Consider the following 17,129-nt stretch of genomic DNA (forward strand, 5'->3'; position numbering starts at 1 on the left):
ACGAGGCAGTTCGTGGCCTTGCAGCAAGCAAGACTGTACAAATATTTGTTAAATTGAGGTGGAACCTGGAAGAAAAGAACCTGTCAGCTCAGAGTACTGTATTACTTCTTCATATTACGTGCTGATAAATTATTCATTTTCTCCTGCAAATACCCTGCTCTCAGAAGAGTAGCCGGGTCCACCTGTCTCGGCTCTCCCAGGCCCGCTCCCTCCCCAGCCCTCCTGCTCAGCTCCTGCCTGTCTGTTCCTCACTGATACTGCCCTGCCAGCAGCTGAATCCCAAAGGCTATTTTTTTTCTTTTTTATTTTTTTTGGTGGCTGGCCCATTTGGGAATCCGAAGCCATGACCTTGGTGTTATAAGGCTGCACTCTAAACAACTGAGCTAACTGGCCAGCCCCAAAAGGTACTTTTAAGTTTCACACTACTCACTCTTCACTGTGTGCTACAGCTAACCAATGACCCCCTCCTTTTGGAATGCTCATTTTTAGTCTCTGAGACACCACATCCTGCTAGTTCTTGTTGACTTCCTGCACCTCTGACTGTGCCTTCTCTGACTGGCTCCCTTCCGTGGCCCATGCCTTAGACACCGGAGTTGTCCGGGATTCTGAATACCCCCTGGATGAGAGGCTTTAATTATTATGTGTCTTCCATGTATGTCATTCTTATGCTGATTATTCCCAGGCAGGTCTGGATGTTACAAGGGCCCCTAAATTTAACATATCTGATCATGAGCTCATTGTCTCCCCCATATCTCAGCTCCCTACCCATTTCCCTATTTCACTGTTTTCTCTGTTCAATGGCACATTGAAAAAAGCCTGAAATCTGGGAGTCAGTCTCTGTTTCTCTCCCTCTGCAGCTTCCGCACCACCCGATGGCCCAGTCCCCATCTTCACCCAGACGTCCCCTCCTCATCTCTTTGCTCTCTCTCACCTGGACTGGTGGAGCCATCTCCCAACTGTTCCTCTTCAGTTCATTTTCCATCCTGCCACCAGTTACATTTCTCATGTGCAGCTCTAATTACGTTACTCTCCTGCCTAGCCTCCCTCAAGAGCACCCCACAGCCCACACATTGCTCCTGACATCCTCATTTGATCCTTTGTGATCTAGCCCCTGCCTACCTCTCCAGACTTATTCCCACTCACATACTCGCGGTCCTGGACTATAGTATGCTATTTCACGCCTGTTTCCTTTGCCTGTAATTCTCCCAGCCCAGGCAGCAAATTTCTCTTAGTCCTTCATAGCCCTGCTCAAATATTACCTCCTCAGGGAGGCGTTGTCCTTGTGCTCTCAGGAATTTAGATGTTGCTTCCCTTATTTACTGTGTTTATACCCCACACAGGACTATGACATCCTCAAGGGCAGGGAACACATCTTGTTCAGTTCTGTAATCCCAGTACCTAGCCTGTTCCTGGTATTATAGTGCACTCTGTCACATGAACGAATCTTGGTTCCTTCTCTTTTTGTTGACTTTCCCTTTAGAACTTCAAGCTTCCCTCTTAAAATAAGACTACTGTATCTTCTTTACTAATGTATCAACCCTTCTCAAGGATTCTGAAGAGAACAGAAGAAACTGATAAATTTTGCACACATTTCTTCTGGAAGGGTCAACTGCTTTGCTTATGTTAACACATAAATCCAATTTGCTGAAAGCATGAAGAGAACAGGCTTCATCCTGGGTCATGGGTTTTCTCTTTCCATGGAAAAAGTAGAGAGCAGAAGGAAACATCATATATTGAATAGCCTGTGCTAGGTACATGACATAAGCTGTTGTTTTCCAGGGCCTTCTAAAATTCTTCTTGGGTAAGTAGGAGCAGATAAATCATTGAACAGGAAGAAGATTGATCTCAGCTGCTAACTAGGGTGTAGCACCTCACCTGAAAATGAAAGGGCTGGAGTCAGCCAAGCTCTCATGTTTCCTTAGCAAACATTTACTGAATGGGTTCTTTCTGAGCTAGATCCTGTGCTAAGAGTTGCAGATGCAAATAAGATGCAGCTCATAGCCTGTCATATTCAGTACTGGAGAATCAGTCTGTTATTCTGACTATACAAGGTCTACTGCAACCACTTAAAGTCAATCAGTAATCAGACCTTTGTATAAACAAAGTATGTGCAGTTAAAAAGGAAAAACCAGCAAAGCCTTTCATGGATAAAACTTCCTAGGCTTTATGGAGATTAGAAGTTATTTTCCCTGCCTCAAAAGAGGCTCTAATCCAGTGGAGCACACACCATTCTTGCAACAAATAAGATAAATTTTATAATCAAAATTTTTATTCATGGACAAACAGTTTTCCAGGCAACCAGTATTAGACCAACTCAGATTATCTGAAGGATTCTATATTACTTAAAATGAAGTTAGAGGGAAACAAACCCAATGCTAAATATATGTCCTAAATGCAGTTGACTTCACTCACACCAGAATTTCTCAGTGGTTAGGATCAAGTGCGGTGAATCCTTCTGCCTTCTGCTTGGTGACTTATTCTTTTACCTGAGACAGCCAGATCTTAAACAAGCATTTACATCTTTCTGGCCAGATTTATTTTACATTGTGTAAGATAAATCACAGGCCAACGCTACGCCATACCAGGAATGTGTACATCGTTTCAGACCACCAGCATTTTCCTCTTTGGCTTATGGCAAGATTCAGAAGAGTTGGATGGTTGTGTGTATGATGTTTGAAACTGTACCCAGCATTCCTAAGATGTATTCAATGAAGATAATTTTGTAGATAGGATTGAGGACTAATGAGTAAGAGCATAATAAATACAGGTCACTTTACATCAGTTATTTCAAAGCCCAAGAAATAAAATGTTTTTTAGATGAGTATAACAAAAACTACATTTTTTTTTTTTTTTTTTTTGTGACCGGTAAGGGGATCGCAACCCTTGGCTTGGTGTTGCCCACACCGCACTCAGCCAGTGAGCGCACCGGCCATTCCTATATAGGATCCGAACCCGCGGCCTTGGCGCTACCAGCGCCGCACTCTCCTGAGTGAGCCACGGGGTCGGCCCCAAAGACTACATTTTTTAAAATAGACTTTGTTATTTAGAGCAGTTCTAGGTTCATGGCAAAATTGAGTTGAAAGTACAGAGTTCTCATGAACCCCTCCCCACACATGCACAGCCTCCCGATCATCGATGTCCCCCACCAGAGTGGCACTTTTGCTATAAGCAATGAACCTACACTGACATGTCGTTATCACCCAAAGCCCATAGTTTACTCTAGGGTTCACTCTCTGTGTTACATATTCTACAGGTTTTGGTAAATGTATATAACATGTATCCACCATAATTCTCTGCGTTCCACCTGTTCATCCCTCTCTCCTCCCAAGCCCTAGCAACCACTGATCTTTTTACTGTCTTCATAGTTCTGTATTTTCCAGAATGTCAGTGTTTTAGACTTTTGCCATTGATGTATATGATATCTTGTGATTGTTTAAATTTGCAATTCCCTAATGACATGTGATATTGAGCATCATTTCTTATGCTTATTTGCCATCTGTGTATCTTTTTTGGTGAGATGTCTGTTCAGATCTTTTGCCCATTTTTCAATTGATCTGGTTCCTTATTGTTGAGTTTTAAGAGTTCTTTGTATATTTTAGATAACAGTCCTTTGTCAGATACGTCTTTTGAAAATATTTTCTCCCATTCTGTAGCTTGTCTTCTCATTCTCTTGACAATGTCTTTCTCAGAGCAAAAGATTTAAGTTTTAATGAAGTTCAGTTTATCAATTATTTCTTTCATGGACCGTGCTTTTGGTGTTAAATCTAAAAAGTCATCACCATACCCAAGCTCATCTAGATTTTCTCCTATGTTATTTTCTACAGTTGTACAGTTTTATGTTTACATTTAGGTCTATGATCCATTTTGAGTTAAGTTTTGTGAAGGGTATGAGGTCTGTGTCTAGATTCATTTTTTTGCATGTGGATATCCAGTTGTTCCAGCACCACTTGTTGAAAGACTGTCTTTTATTTATTATATTGCCTTTGCTCCTTTGTAAAGGTCAATTGACTATATTTGTGTAGGTCTATTTTGGGCTCTCAGTTCTGTCCCATTAATCTGTTTGTCTACTGTTTGCCAATACCACACTATTTTGATTACTGTAGCTTTATAGGAAGTCTTGAATTTGGGTAGTGTCAGTCCTCTGATTTTGTTCTTCTTCAGTATTGTGTTGGTTATTCTGCATCTTTTGCCTCTCCATATAAACCTTAGAATCAATTTTTTGATGTCCACTGTCTTGTAGTTTTTTTGTTTAAAACTGGGCACTTAATTATTATAATGTGGCAACTCTTTAAATCAGATCCTGCCTCCCCAGGGTTTATTGTTATTTGTGTAGTGACTTTCCAGAACTAATTCTGTACAGTCTGTACCCTTTGCTGTGTATGACTACTGAAGTCTCTATGCAGATTAATCTAGTGGTTGGCAAATGATCGGACGGAGATTGACTTAAACACCTTGAACCAGTACACCTCCCAGTATTCTTGTGACTTTTATGAGGAAGCAGAGTTTTGGAGGTCTTTACTCCACATTCCCACTGAGGTCACTCATTTGTGTTATTTTTTGTTCAGCTTTATTGAAGTATAATTTACATTTGAAAAAATTCACCAGTTTCAAGTCTATAAGTTGATGAGTTTTCTCAAATGTATACAGTTATGTGAGTATCACCACAATCATGATAGAACATTTTTGTTACCTCAGAAAAGTTCACTTTTGCTGACACTTGACAACCACTGACCTGTTTTCTGTCACCACAGTTTTGTCTTTTCTGAAATTTTGTATAAATGGAATCATATTGTGTATGTACTTTGTGTCTGGCTTCTTTCACTTAGCATAATGCCTCTGCGATTCATCCATGTTGTTGCATATATTAGTAATTAGTGCCTTGAATTGTTGAGTATTCCACTGTACAGATATATGACAATTTTTATTTCTATTTACCAGTTGATGGACATTTAGGTTATTTCTACTTTTTGGCAATTTTATAAGTAAACCTGCTATTAACATTCAAGTACAAATCTTTTTATGGACATATGATTTCTTTTATCTTGGATTAATAGCTAAGAGTAGAATTGCTGTGTGAGATGTTAAAAATATATTTAATTTTATAAAACATTGCTGAACTGTTTTGCAAAGGGGCCACACCCTTCTGGAAGTATCACTAGTTCTGCATCCTTGCTAGCACTTAGTGTTGTTAGTGTTTTTAATTTAACATTCTGGTGTATATGTAGTTGTGTCTCGGTATGATTTTAATTTACCTTTCTCCATGACTAAGGACGTTGAACATCTTTTTATGTGTTTATTTGACATTTGTATATCTTCTCTTAGAAGTGCCTTTTCAAATATTTTGCCCATTTTTTAAAAATTGGGTTGTTTGACTTATTGAGTTGAAGAATTGATGTATTCTGTACATGAGTCCTTTATCAGATAAATGTTTTGGAAATATTTTCTCCAAGTAGAGAAGCAATTCTTAAGAGGCAGGCAAATATATTAGTTTAGGAGCAATAAAAAGATCCAAATCTATGAAATCCAATCTAGTTATAGTCTCCAGCTTTAAAAAATAATAATTAGATTTCTTGCATGTGTCAGAAAATATAAAGCACATTCTACCGTGTGGTATATAAAGGATGAGCCCTTTGATGTTTTTTGTGTATTTCACAGATCAAAAACTTTTTCACAGAATAGGATGGTTTGTTTGTGCTTCTAAACCATAATGGAAGAACAAGTTTATTAGATAAGTAAATTTTATAAATAGCAGGCAGTCCTTTCCTAAACAAACCTGTTACAGAGCTGCCAAATGAACAACATCGACTTTTTTTTTAACCTCTCACACTTCTTTTAGGTAGAGATGTTCACACCTGGGGAAATGGCCAAAAAAGACAGGCTGTCAGTTGTAGGAGCAGGGCTGAGAACCTGCCAAAGACAATGAAAGGAAAAGCAATCAGAATGTGATATATGCGTGAACAAAATTTTCGTGGTCATAATAAACACCGATTATTGATTCATCAAAAACTTATGAAATTCTTATTTAATTATGTTTGGAAGAAGCAAAGAGCGAGTGAGAGTGTGTGTGTGTGTGTGTGTGTGTGTGTGTGTGTGTGTGTGTGTGTGTGTGTGTGTCTGGTGAGGGGTGGGAATGGGTAATAAAAGAAAATAAATCATCTCCCGTAGAAAAAAGTCAATAGATAATGACAAACTAAAAGATCAAAAAGTAACAGCATAAACATATTAGAAGTAACACCGAAAGAAACAGAGCTGCCCTTCAAGAGGGGTAAATGGAAAGATGTGAGGAGTAATGTCTGACTCTTTAAGCCACATGCATTCATAATTGTGATTTTTTTTTTTTTTTTTTTTTTTTTTGTGACTGGTAAGGGGATCGTAACCCTTGGCTTGGTGTCGCCCGCACTGTGCTCAGTCAGTGAGCGCACCGGCCATCCCTATATAGGATCCGAACCCACAGCGCGAGCGCCGCTGCGCTCCCAAGCGCTGCACTCTCCTGAGTGAGCCACAGCGTCGGCCCCATAATTGTGATTTTTAAAAGCATTTAAATAAAATTAGATTAAAGGGGTATTTACCAAGAGACTTTCATGAAAAAGAGATTGCAAAATGTTGAAGAGTGAATGAAAATTGAGGATTCTGTGAGCAAGTTGGATAGTAAAAGGAAGGGGTACTGGGTAATCAGTGGAGTTACATGATGGGAAGACAGGAAGGAAGGAATTGACAGTTTGCTTGATTATGGTTCTTTAGGTAGCTAATTAATTGATTAGTCCATCTGTTTAAGACAGAAATGGGTTTAAAGAGAAGAAAGTAGTTGGGAGAGTTTGCCGAGAAGAGCAGGAATACACGAAGTATCCAAGTCCCAGATGAAGTGATGGGTGTTGAAATCAAAAACAAGGTTAAAGGGTCAGCTTTGACCAAGAACAGGACCACGTTCTCCTGTGAGGCAGAAGTGAAGAGTGGCAGAATAAATGAGCATGTAGATATAACCCATGACGAAGGGAAGGATTATTTTAAAATTCATGTCTAATAGCTTATAGTTTCTCACTGGCAGTGGTGACTAAGTCGTCTGTTGAGGGAACATGTCTTTTTGATGGTCTGAGATTAGGAGCCAGCCAAAGGGGGAAAATGAAAGGAATACTAGGTAGCAAGTTTAGGAGCTGAGGGTGAAAACCAAAACGTAGGTTTTAGTCAGCTTGGGCTGCCACAAGAGAATACCATACACTGGGAGACTTAAACAACAGAAGTTTATTTTCTCACAGTTCTGGAGGCTGGAAAGGCCACGATCAAAGTGCCAGCATGGTTTGCTTCCCGACAAGTGCTCTCTTCCTGACTTGTAGATTGCCACCTTCTCCTTGTGTCCTCACTTGGGAGAGAAAGAGAGTGGGTGGAAGGGAAGAAGAGAAAGAGTGAGAGAGGGAGCTCTCTGGTGTCTCTTCTTATAAGGACACCACCTCTATCAGATCAGGGCCCCTCCTGTGTGACCTTATTTACTTTTATTTACTTCTTTACCCCAAGTACAGTCACACTGGGAATTGGGACTTCAACGTATGAGCTTTGGGGGGACACAGTTTAGTCCATGGCATGTATAATTCAGCCTATCATGTGAATTATTTCTCCATTCACACCAAACTGCCTGAGAGCAGGAGAGAAGACAGATGGTTGACTTGATCCATATATGAGGATTAGCAGGAAAGACTTGATAGAGGGTCAAGGTGACATACGAATTGAGGGGCTGGTTACAGTATGGTTAAAATGATTGGCCATGGGTTCCAAGAATGGTGGCAAGAGAAGCCAGAGAAAAGTTGGTTTAGATCAGGGAAGGGGCAGGGATTGGCAGCGTGATGGCAGAGTCCCCTCCGGTCAGGAGGCTGGAGCACAAAAGGGAATGATGTTGTAGCATACCTTCTGTGCCACACTATTGTCTTGGGACATAATTGGTTGTTTCTGCACTTTTGACGTTACTGGAAATAAAGGAGGATTATCAAGCTGGAAAGAAGGTTAAGGTTCATTAATGGTAGTAATTATCACATTTTTCTTTCTTTTTAGACGACTAAATACATTGAACAAGTGTGCCTCAATGAAACTTGATGTGAACTTCCAAAGGAAAAAGGTAGGTGTCCACACCTAAGACCACGACTATACCAACAGAAGCAGCTTGCATCCATAGATTAACAACAACATGAACCTAAGCAAAATTCTGAAATGCCTAACCGTCTCTATTTGTTCTCCAAATATCCCGTCTTGTCATAGCCGTCATAAATAAGTCCATTATCAACCCAGGCTGTGTTGTTTCACCATTTCATTTTGCTTTAGTTTTTATTTGTTTTTTGTTTTTTTCCTTTTTTTAATCAGAGGGTTTGCATAAAGAGGTAAAATATCTCAATTTTTATGGTAATCTTTCAGAAGTATGTTTAGTTGTAAATGTAAACCCATTCTAGACTCAAATATTCCAGAGTGATTAGTAGATTAAGGTAGTTCACAAGAAGATCCATGGGTCCATGCCAAGTGTGTTTTGATTTATTTTTCTCCCCAGTAGCATTTACTTCAAGTACATGTCAAGTACACATCCTCTGTCCGGCAGGTTCATTTGATAATGGCGGGAGGGGTCAGTGGATAGTGTAACGACAAGACACTGAGTCTGCTCACCCCTCACCACTCTCCCCCCGTGCACTTTTCTCTAGTCACAAAGAATCTGGTTCACTTTTAAAAGTCACTGTGCCCCCCCTCCTTTAGGACTTTGTGTGTGCTTTTCCCTCTGTATGAGTTGACACTGGAGATTTCGGTTTTGAAATAAAGCTATACTTTATGGAGACTTACTGTTTTCCCTGAGCTAGGCTATGTACTAACCACACATGATCTCATTTGATCCACTGAGGTAGGGCTTCTCTGTATTCTGACAAGGACAGTCAACCTTGAACAGGCCGAGTCATTTTCCCATGAACTTTAGCTAGTGGCAGAGCAGGGTTTCAACCTCAGCTGTGTCTACCTCCAAAACCAAGGCTCCTAACCACTGTCACATACTGCCTCCCCTTCTCACTGAATTGATCCTTTTTAGGAAATTCAGAATTCAAATTGTTAACTACTTTTTCATTTAACATCCCCACTATGTAACAAGTCAAGCCTCAGTATATTTTGAAGAAGCAGAGAAAAAACATCTTGGAGTCTGAAGAAAGTATTCTTTATTCTGATCTACACAGAGAAATCATTAAATCCAATGGATTTTAAGTCACTCTTCAGTAACCTAATCTTTAAAAATAACTTTAACTTTAATTTCTACTCTAAAATAGCGTGCGCGCACACACACACACACACACACACACACACAAATCAAATGAATTTTAGTTGACCTCACCTTAAAAACAATTTGGGGTTTGAGCTAGGAACCCAAGATTTTAACTAAGGAGGTGAAAGGGTAAAAAACAATATCCAGAGAAATATTAAAACATGAGCAATTTGTCCAAGCCAAGGACAAATTAAAAATGTGGGAATAAACCTCCCAACAGCTGTCTGGCTGAATAGACTCCTTGAGAAGCACACATGCTATTTGAAGCATGAGGGTCAGATGTTTTGATTGTAGCACATGGTTCTTATTAAACTGAACACAGCTATGCCTATGTCTAAACTGCTGGTCTTCAAATGGCTGGTCTCTATGGCTGCCAGTACAGATCTTTAGCTGCAGTGTATCACAAAAGAAAGTGCCAAAAACCAAAGACATGATTTGTTTTCCACCAAGTGGAGTGACTGGATTTTTACCCTGTCACCAGCTTTTCAAAACCCACGAGCAAGATCAGCTTGAATAACATTTGTTAAGCTCTTTATGCTTTACCTTCACAAAAGCTCCTCTGTAAATTGGTCACTTCAGAATTCTGAAATTTTTAATGGATTCCTTGCACTGGATATAGCAGCACACACCCTTCCCGCCCCTACTTAACTAGGTTTCTCAAATGTATGCGCTTGAATAAAATATTGCTTCTCACATTGTAAATTGGAGAGTCATGGCCTGAATTTTCAAATAAATGATTCTGACATGTGGTCTCCACCCACTTGTCAGTCTCAATAATCACCAGCCTCCATGGTTGGGTCTAAGTAGTGACACAGGAGATGTCATGGCACCCATTTCTGTGATTTGCCCTTCACACAATCCTTTATTTTACAGCAAAAAAAAAAAAAGTACAAATAATTAAGAGGGCCTAAGACTAAGCCAAATGATCAAAAATAGAAAGTGAGACTTAAGAACCCAGCACCCTGTGAAGCTTCCACCAACTCTGGAATTCATTTATTTGAAAGAAAAACAAGACAGCAGCATTTCATCTTGGTGTGTCCACATTTTAGGAGATCAAAGACATAGAGAACACTCATTTCCGATCTCCAAAAAGAGAATCAACCTCCAATCAAAGCCCAGACTTGTTTAACTCTGCAGAATAGAGTTTCCTCCCCCCACCCCACCCCCACCCCCACACCCATGGCTTCACTCTTCAGGCACAACATCCTTCTCTCTTCAGGGCTGTTGGCCTATAAAGGGGCTGTGTGTGCTGGCAGCAGCTTGTGTGGTCAGCACACGCTGACACAGGGCTTCCTCTCTGCCAGGCACTATTCCTCAGCATGCACTCCGTGTCACAGAGGCAGAAATTGAAGAGCTCGGTCACTCACTCAAAGCCACGCAGAAGTAGCAGAGGCAAGATTTGAACCCAGGTGTTCTGGCACCAGACTGCCCACCCCCCATCTTTTGAAGACATTCAGAAATGTATTGGGGCTGGAGTGCACTCCTGGCCCTTAGCCTGAGAACTGGAAGGATCTCACATTTCCTTAGCAACACATTCAGTCAACTCAGTTCTGTTGTTTTTAAAGAGGGATGTTTCTTGTCATCTGTACTAAAGTTCACTATTAATTTTTGTCTTCATGGCAAGTTTATTTAATCCTGAAGATTTGGTCAACTGACCCAAGGAAGAAAGTGAAAAATCCACAAATAGGTAAATATGATGAGACCTTATTCATACCTGGTTACACATGCGCTTTTCTTGCACAACAAAGCCACTTGTAAAGCACCAGGAGAAATGACATAGCACCTGCCCTTCTGCTAGATAGTATCTAAACATTTTGCAGGAGAGAAAAGTGGTCCTTTAAGAATCCGAGATGTTCTTCCATGCCTCTGCGAGCATCAGGTGGAGGAGAATGTTCTCGATCTTAGCCACGCACCTCTCTGGAAGATGGAAATCCAGCCAAGAGGATTCAAGAGCCTGAGGACACCACAGTCCAGCCGCCTCTGCTTCGGGCTTCCCATTCCTCCAGCATTCCAAGTGGCACATTCCTGCTTCCAAACAAGCAGACTCAGCCACTTAGCTCCAGTTAACTTTAATGGAAGATACACTTCTAATTTTCTATGCAACTACGGATTAGCTGCCTTTTGCAGCTGTGGACTCGGGTGGGCTCCTGTTTCCAGTGTAAAGATATGGCCAAATTCCATTTAGGAAAAAAAAAAGCCTTTTTTGGAGTGTCTGGTTTGCACCTGTCTCTGAGGAATATATGATTTCAGTGAAGAATGTTCTCATTTTTAGTAAAAGCCAAACATCAAAGGCTCATCTAAATTAAAAACTCCAAGGCACATGCAAACCTGTTCATTCTCAGAAAAATGTTTCTTCTTCATTATTACCTATAAAATTCACACTTGCTTCATGATGATGTTGAAATCCCTGATTATGGTTAGTGCTTATGTGATACAACTTCTATTCAAATCACAGAAATTGAAGACTCCAATGAGGCTATTAAATGAGGAAAGAGGACACATTCCCACATGGGACTCTTTCCTCTTACCTAAGGAGAGTTCCCAAGAGAGAAATAGTGTTTTCAAAAGAAGGTTCTGGTTAAAGTTACAGTTTTAATCAGGCTCTCTGAAATCATGACCAAAGGTGGAAAGAAAAACAGAAACCATGACTAACTGTCCCCTTGTAGCCAGCACCTCCTGGTCTGGATGCCATGGGCATTTCAGAGGAGCTGCAGCTGTTGCCAAGGGTCCAGTGTCCACCCCCGCAATCCCACTGCCTTTACACCCCGCATCTCCCACCAAGTAAGACACCTCCTGGCAGCTCCAGACAGCAGAGTCAAATGAGAGAAAAACTACATTTCATTTCATCACTCCCTTGGTTGGAGAGTATTAACGGTCTTGAATTTCAGATAATTACATGCGAATGTCCTGGAACCATAGGATCTTTGAATTGGAAAGGATTGTAGGTCATGTTTTCCAACCTGCTCCCACTCACTGCAGGATTTACTTTTCAGAACATCCATCACAATCCACTCAGCCTCTGCTAAGAAGCTTCTTGACATGATGAGCTCTTTGCATTGCAAAGCAATTATTTTGTTCTAATTACTAGAAAAGTCTCCCACATAAGCTGAAAGAGGATTCACTGTAAACTAGCTCGTCTGATCCTAGCTCTCTTCTCTTTCCCACAGTAACCCTTCAGCTCTATCCTCTAGACCAGGGGTCAGCAAACAACTGCTCCTGTCTTTGTAAATAAAGTTTTATTGGAACACAATCACACTCGTTCTTTTCACAGTAATGGCAGACGTGAATGGTTGTGACAGACCGTAAGGCCCGTAAGCCTAAAATGTTTAATATCTGGCCCTTAACAGAAGAAGTTTTCTGACCCCTGCTCAGTCTAGAACAAAGTTTACCAGGCTGTCTGTAGTGAATGACTTTTTTTGTTGTCTTATTTTCACTTCCAGTCTGCCACAGACCAAGATACTTTTTTGTAAAATTCCATATAAATGAATTATTAGAAATACAAATTTCTTAAAAGCATAGAAAATATAAGCCTAAATGTTTTAGTATGAGACTCAGCTGACATAAAACTGTATTCCAATAAATATAATCAGAACAAATATAATGGAAAGTAGAAAAAATTACAAAAGCTGTCCACATTTTTTATTGAAAGTGTCTATAATATGAAGAATCATGATTGAGTTTATAACTTTTTTGGTGTTCATCTAAAGTAAACAGAATGTTTAGTCTGAAATAACAATTCACCATACTAAATGCCTATGTCACACTTTGAACATACACTATGAATATAAAAGATTTTTAACATGACTGTCTTTCTTGTTGTTAACTAATTTAGGTTGGATTGACAATAACGCTACCCACAGGGCAAAATGTGTATCTAAAGGGGCTCCTTGTTTTAATACCAGTCATCACAGAGAAATCAGCCTTATAGAGGATGTTGCCTGGAGTAAAAGAAGAGGTTTTGAAGCAGTTTAAAAACTTAGGGTATCCTTTTTACCTTTAACTAAAAATGAAATGATGCCATATTTTCAAAATTCACCTTCAGTCCTTCATCATTAGCCATATCCTACAATTATGAAGTTATAAATTTAAATTATCTTTATATGAAACAATGGATCCTATATGTTATACACTTTGGGTTATGGCAGATAAACTAATCTACTCCGTGCAGTAAGAAGAGTTCACCAGTCTCAAGCTCAGATAGCACAGCCTTTCAAATGGTGACATGTGGTTTTAATGCTTACTCTCAATTTCTGTACCTATCTCACTGAGCACTGGTAATTTGGGGGACTGGCCTCCCCCTGACCACACTTTGAGCAGCACTGTTTAGAGTTCCTCATTTCTAAACCAAGCTATTAGTTCTTTCTACTATCCTTCACGGGAAGTGTGGTTCCTAGATCCTTGGCCATCCAGATTACTCTGCTTTGGAAATGCACCCCTCAAAATGTGGCACTTAGAAAGAACCCATTGCTCCTGGTGTATGTGACCAGTGCAGAATACAGGTGGCATATTCTTACCTTCTGAGTCTTGGGATCCGTTCTTTGGTCATGCATTCTAAGGCTGGCATCTCTGATCGGTAGCCATATGACATGGTTAACTCACATTTCGCTTAAATCTGCCAGAACTCTCAAGACTGTTGAACTAAGTTCATTTCATCCTGCACAACCTATAGTTGGTTTTTGAAGTTAAGGTCATTATACTTGTATTATACTTAATGAAATTTCATCTTATTAACAGGCCATCCTTTAATTCTGTTAGGGACTTTATATATCTCAATATTGCTTTTCCCTAACAATGACGATTTCATCTCTCACTTTAAGGTTTATATGGCATTTTCACATATAATCTTATTTAGTTCTATTGATAAGCCAGGCGAGATGTGTATTGTTATCACTTTTATTTTACAACTGAGAAAACTTGAGTCTCAAAGAGGGGGCCTTGCTCAGGATCCCTTCATGAATAATCTTGTGCCATCTTTACATTTTAAAAACGTGAGTTCTTCTGGCACATTTAAGTTATTATTAAAATGGTCATAACCTTGAGGCATGCCTCCAGAGATCCCTCCCTCAGTTGCTTTCAGTCTTGCGATCCCACTCTTTGGTGGAGTCACTCACCCAGTTACTATGGAACCCTCTGAAGCATCCGGCACAGGTAGCCATCTTGGCTACAACAATATCATGAAAGCCTTCTGTCAGTTGCCTCGCTGAAATTCAGACTTTCTGTATCTGAAGTATGTCCGTGGTCTACTAAACCAATGAGATAAGAGAATGAAGGTAGTTTGGTGTTTCTTCATAAACACATCCAACTCCTAGAGATCTCCCTTTTGCATTTCTAAATAAGCACAAACTATTCCTTTTTATCTTCAAAAGAAATGATTAAACAGATGAAATCTGATAATCTCTTAAACTATCAGTACGCTTCCACAAATACTCTTTAGGAGTCTGCCATATGCTGGATACTCTGTTGGGCCCCAATTGTATACAGAAAACCGAAACTCAAGTGCAACATGTTTTTCATACTGTAGGTCACGGCCCCTTGGTGGGTTAGCAGATGAATTCGGTGGGTCACAAATATTTTAAAAGAATGAAACAGACTAAACTAGACTAGAAAATACCACAGTATAAACAAGGATAATTATTACAGCATGATGTGTGTATGTGTGTGTGTAATATGTACGTGTGCCCTGAGTTATGACAGAAAATGTATTTCTTACTTTGTGTCACTTTCAATAGTCTGAAAGACTCAGCACTAGTGGAAGAAACAGACAGAGCCATTTCAATACCTTTTGGGACAAACTGTGATCATTGTATGCACAGGGTGCTAAAGGAGAATGGGTATTTTTTTCTTCATTCTTTGTCTTGTTTTTGGTTACTTTTTTTTATTACTTTGGTTTTTGTTTTTTTGCTTTGCCTCAAATAACCTAGATACTGCAAAATTTCCCATGCCCTTTTTTTCCAAGAGTTTACCATTTTTCACATGCCATAGCTGAGTTGTAAATATATTCCTAGAGTCAAGCAGACAAGGGCAGGCTTTCCACCTGCAGTCCACGGTACCTAGCTTGCCATCTTTTCTTAGCCTAAATAAAGAAGTCCTTATCCAACTATTATGTGGTATACTAGCATAAGAAACCCGGTTTGAGAGAGGTAGTTAGAACCAATACTAAGTAATGTAGTTTCTATTTTAAAATATCTGTATTTTTTTTAAGTGTTTCTTTTTCCTTCTCAAAAACTGTTAGCTAAAGGGGCTGTTTTTTCCAAATCCTCACTTAATATCTTTTTCTTCTCACTAGCTTCCTGAAATGCACTATAGAAATCCAATAAGCTTGACCTTCAACCTATCATGTAGAAATGGACCTCAGATGTTAGTTTTTACTATATCAATCACAGGGAAAGAGGAAGTTCAAAGTACTTCTAAGAAAGTATATTTTGAGTCATTATCCCAGAGCCTTGCCTCTTTTCCACTTGTACAATTACAACTTTCTAAACTCTTTCACCAAACCTTTATATAACTTTTTTAAAAATCAAAGCTGATTTCCCACCGTGGTATCAAAACTATGAAATTCTTGTTAGTACCCTGGTTTTGTACTTTCTCCCACCTTGTACTCGAATGTTGGAATTTTTCATTTAGATCAACCATTCAGAATCTAGATTTTGAGGGAATAAACAAGAATGGGAAGCTCCCAACCAGTATTAACTGTGTCTGTTTACTTTTCCTCATAAACCAGTTATATTGCAAGATTGAGGGGAGTTAAGGTGGGTGATAGATAAGTAAAAAGGTAGATAAACAATTGAACAGACATTGAAAAATAACAAATAAATACTCCTCAAAGAGGGGCTACTAGGTGCCTTACCTTATTTAATCCCCACAGCAAACGTATAAGACAGGACCTATTTTTAATCTCCTTTTATAAGTGATAGAAACTTACTTTAGAGAGGATAAGTAACTTGAACGCTGTCACATAGCTCTTAACTGGTACCACTGATGCTTGGAACCAGAGCTTAGAACCAGATGCCAAACTAGAATAAAATTAACTTAATTCAATTAACAAGCAGTTACTATGTGCTTGGGATTGGAGAGGATACAAATATGTACAAATGTGTTTTATATGAATAAAACAGAAAAACACAGGCCCTGCTCTTTATGAGCTTACCTGTAAACATGGAGAGCAGAGCTCTTCAGCGGAAGCTTCTAAGTGGGGAAATTATATGATCTCATTTGGACAACACTGTGGAAAGCAGTCTAGATGGAGAAGATGCTACAGACAAGGATTCCAGCCAGTTTTTTACTGCAATAGATGCAGAGAGAGGTGGACAGGGCCTAGACTAAAGGAATGAGAGTGAAGATACAAAGGCAGGAAGAGGTTTGAAGATCATTTCGGAGTGGGTGATGGTGACATGCGTGGTGAGGAGGAGAAAGGAGCTGATGCGGTTCATTTCTAGAGCAAGTGCGACGCTTCAGGTCAGGGGTCTGTGCTGGGCCCAAGGATATGCGAAGGTAAACAAGGCCGTCTCTCACCTTAGGGAATGCAGCCTCTCATCTCTCAGGGGCTGCAAATTCAGGCACAAACCGGACAGATGAGTTCAATGTGTGAGGTGGAGAGTGTGAGGCTGTGCGCAGCTGGGGAGCCCGAGGGGCCAGCCGCAGCCACCAGCCGCAGCCACCCGGAGCTGCATCTCCTGCCAAAGGTCTTCCAGTTTGGAGGTGATTAAACATCAGAGGCCTGGTCAAGCAGAGCAGCTGGATTGGACTCTCTTGAAATGTGATCTCTAGAATGGCTCCCAAATTTCTACTTATAGGAATTCAGTAGATAATTTTGCTGTTACTTACACAGGGGATATTTGTTAAGGATCAGGTT

The 17,129-nt window shown here is 39.9% G+C and overlaps 1 protein-coding gene across 3 annotated transcripts in view; it reads left to right on the forward strand.

Annotated features, from left to right (window-relative positions):
• STARD13 (StAR related lipid transfer domain containing 13) overlaps nt 1–17,129 on the forward strand; it is a 211,872-nt gene that overhangs the window by 167,344 nt on the left and 27,399 nt on the right. For all 3 annotated transcript variants that reach the window (XM_063102265.1, XM_063102263.1, XM_063102264.1), the window contains exon 4: nt 8,041–8,104. In XM_063102265.1, coding sequence (XP_062958335.1) covers nt 8,041–8,104 — 64 coding nt within the window. The remainder of the gene's footprint in view (nt 1–8,040; nt 8,105–17,129) is intronic.

The sequence above is a fragment of the Cynocephalus volans genome, chromosome 7, assembly GCF_027409185.1.
Source record: "Cynocephalus volans isolate mCynVol1 chromosome 7, mCynVol1.pri, whole genome shotgun sequence".
Lineage (NCBI taxonomy): Eukaryota > Metazoa > Chordata > Mammalia > Dermoptera > Cynocephalidae > Cynocephalus > Cynocephalus volans.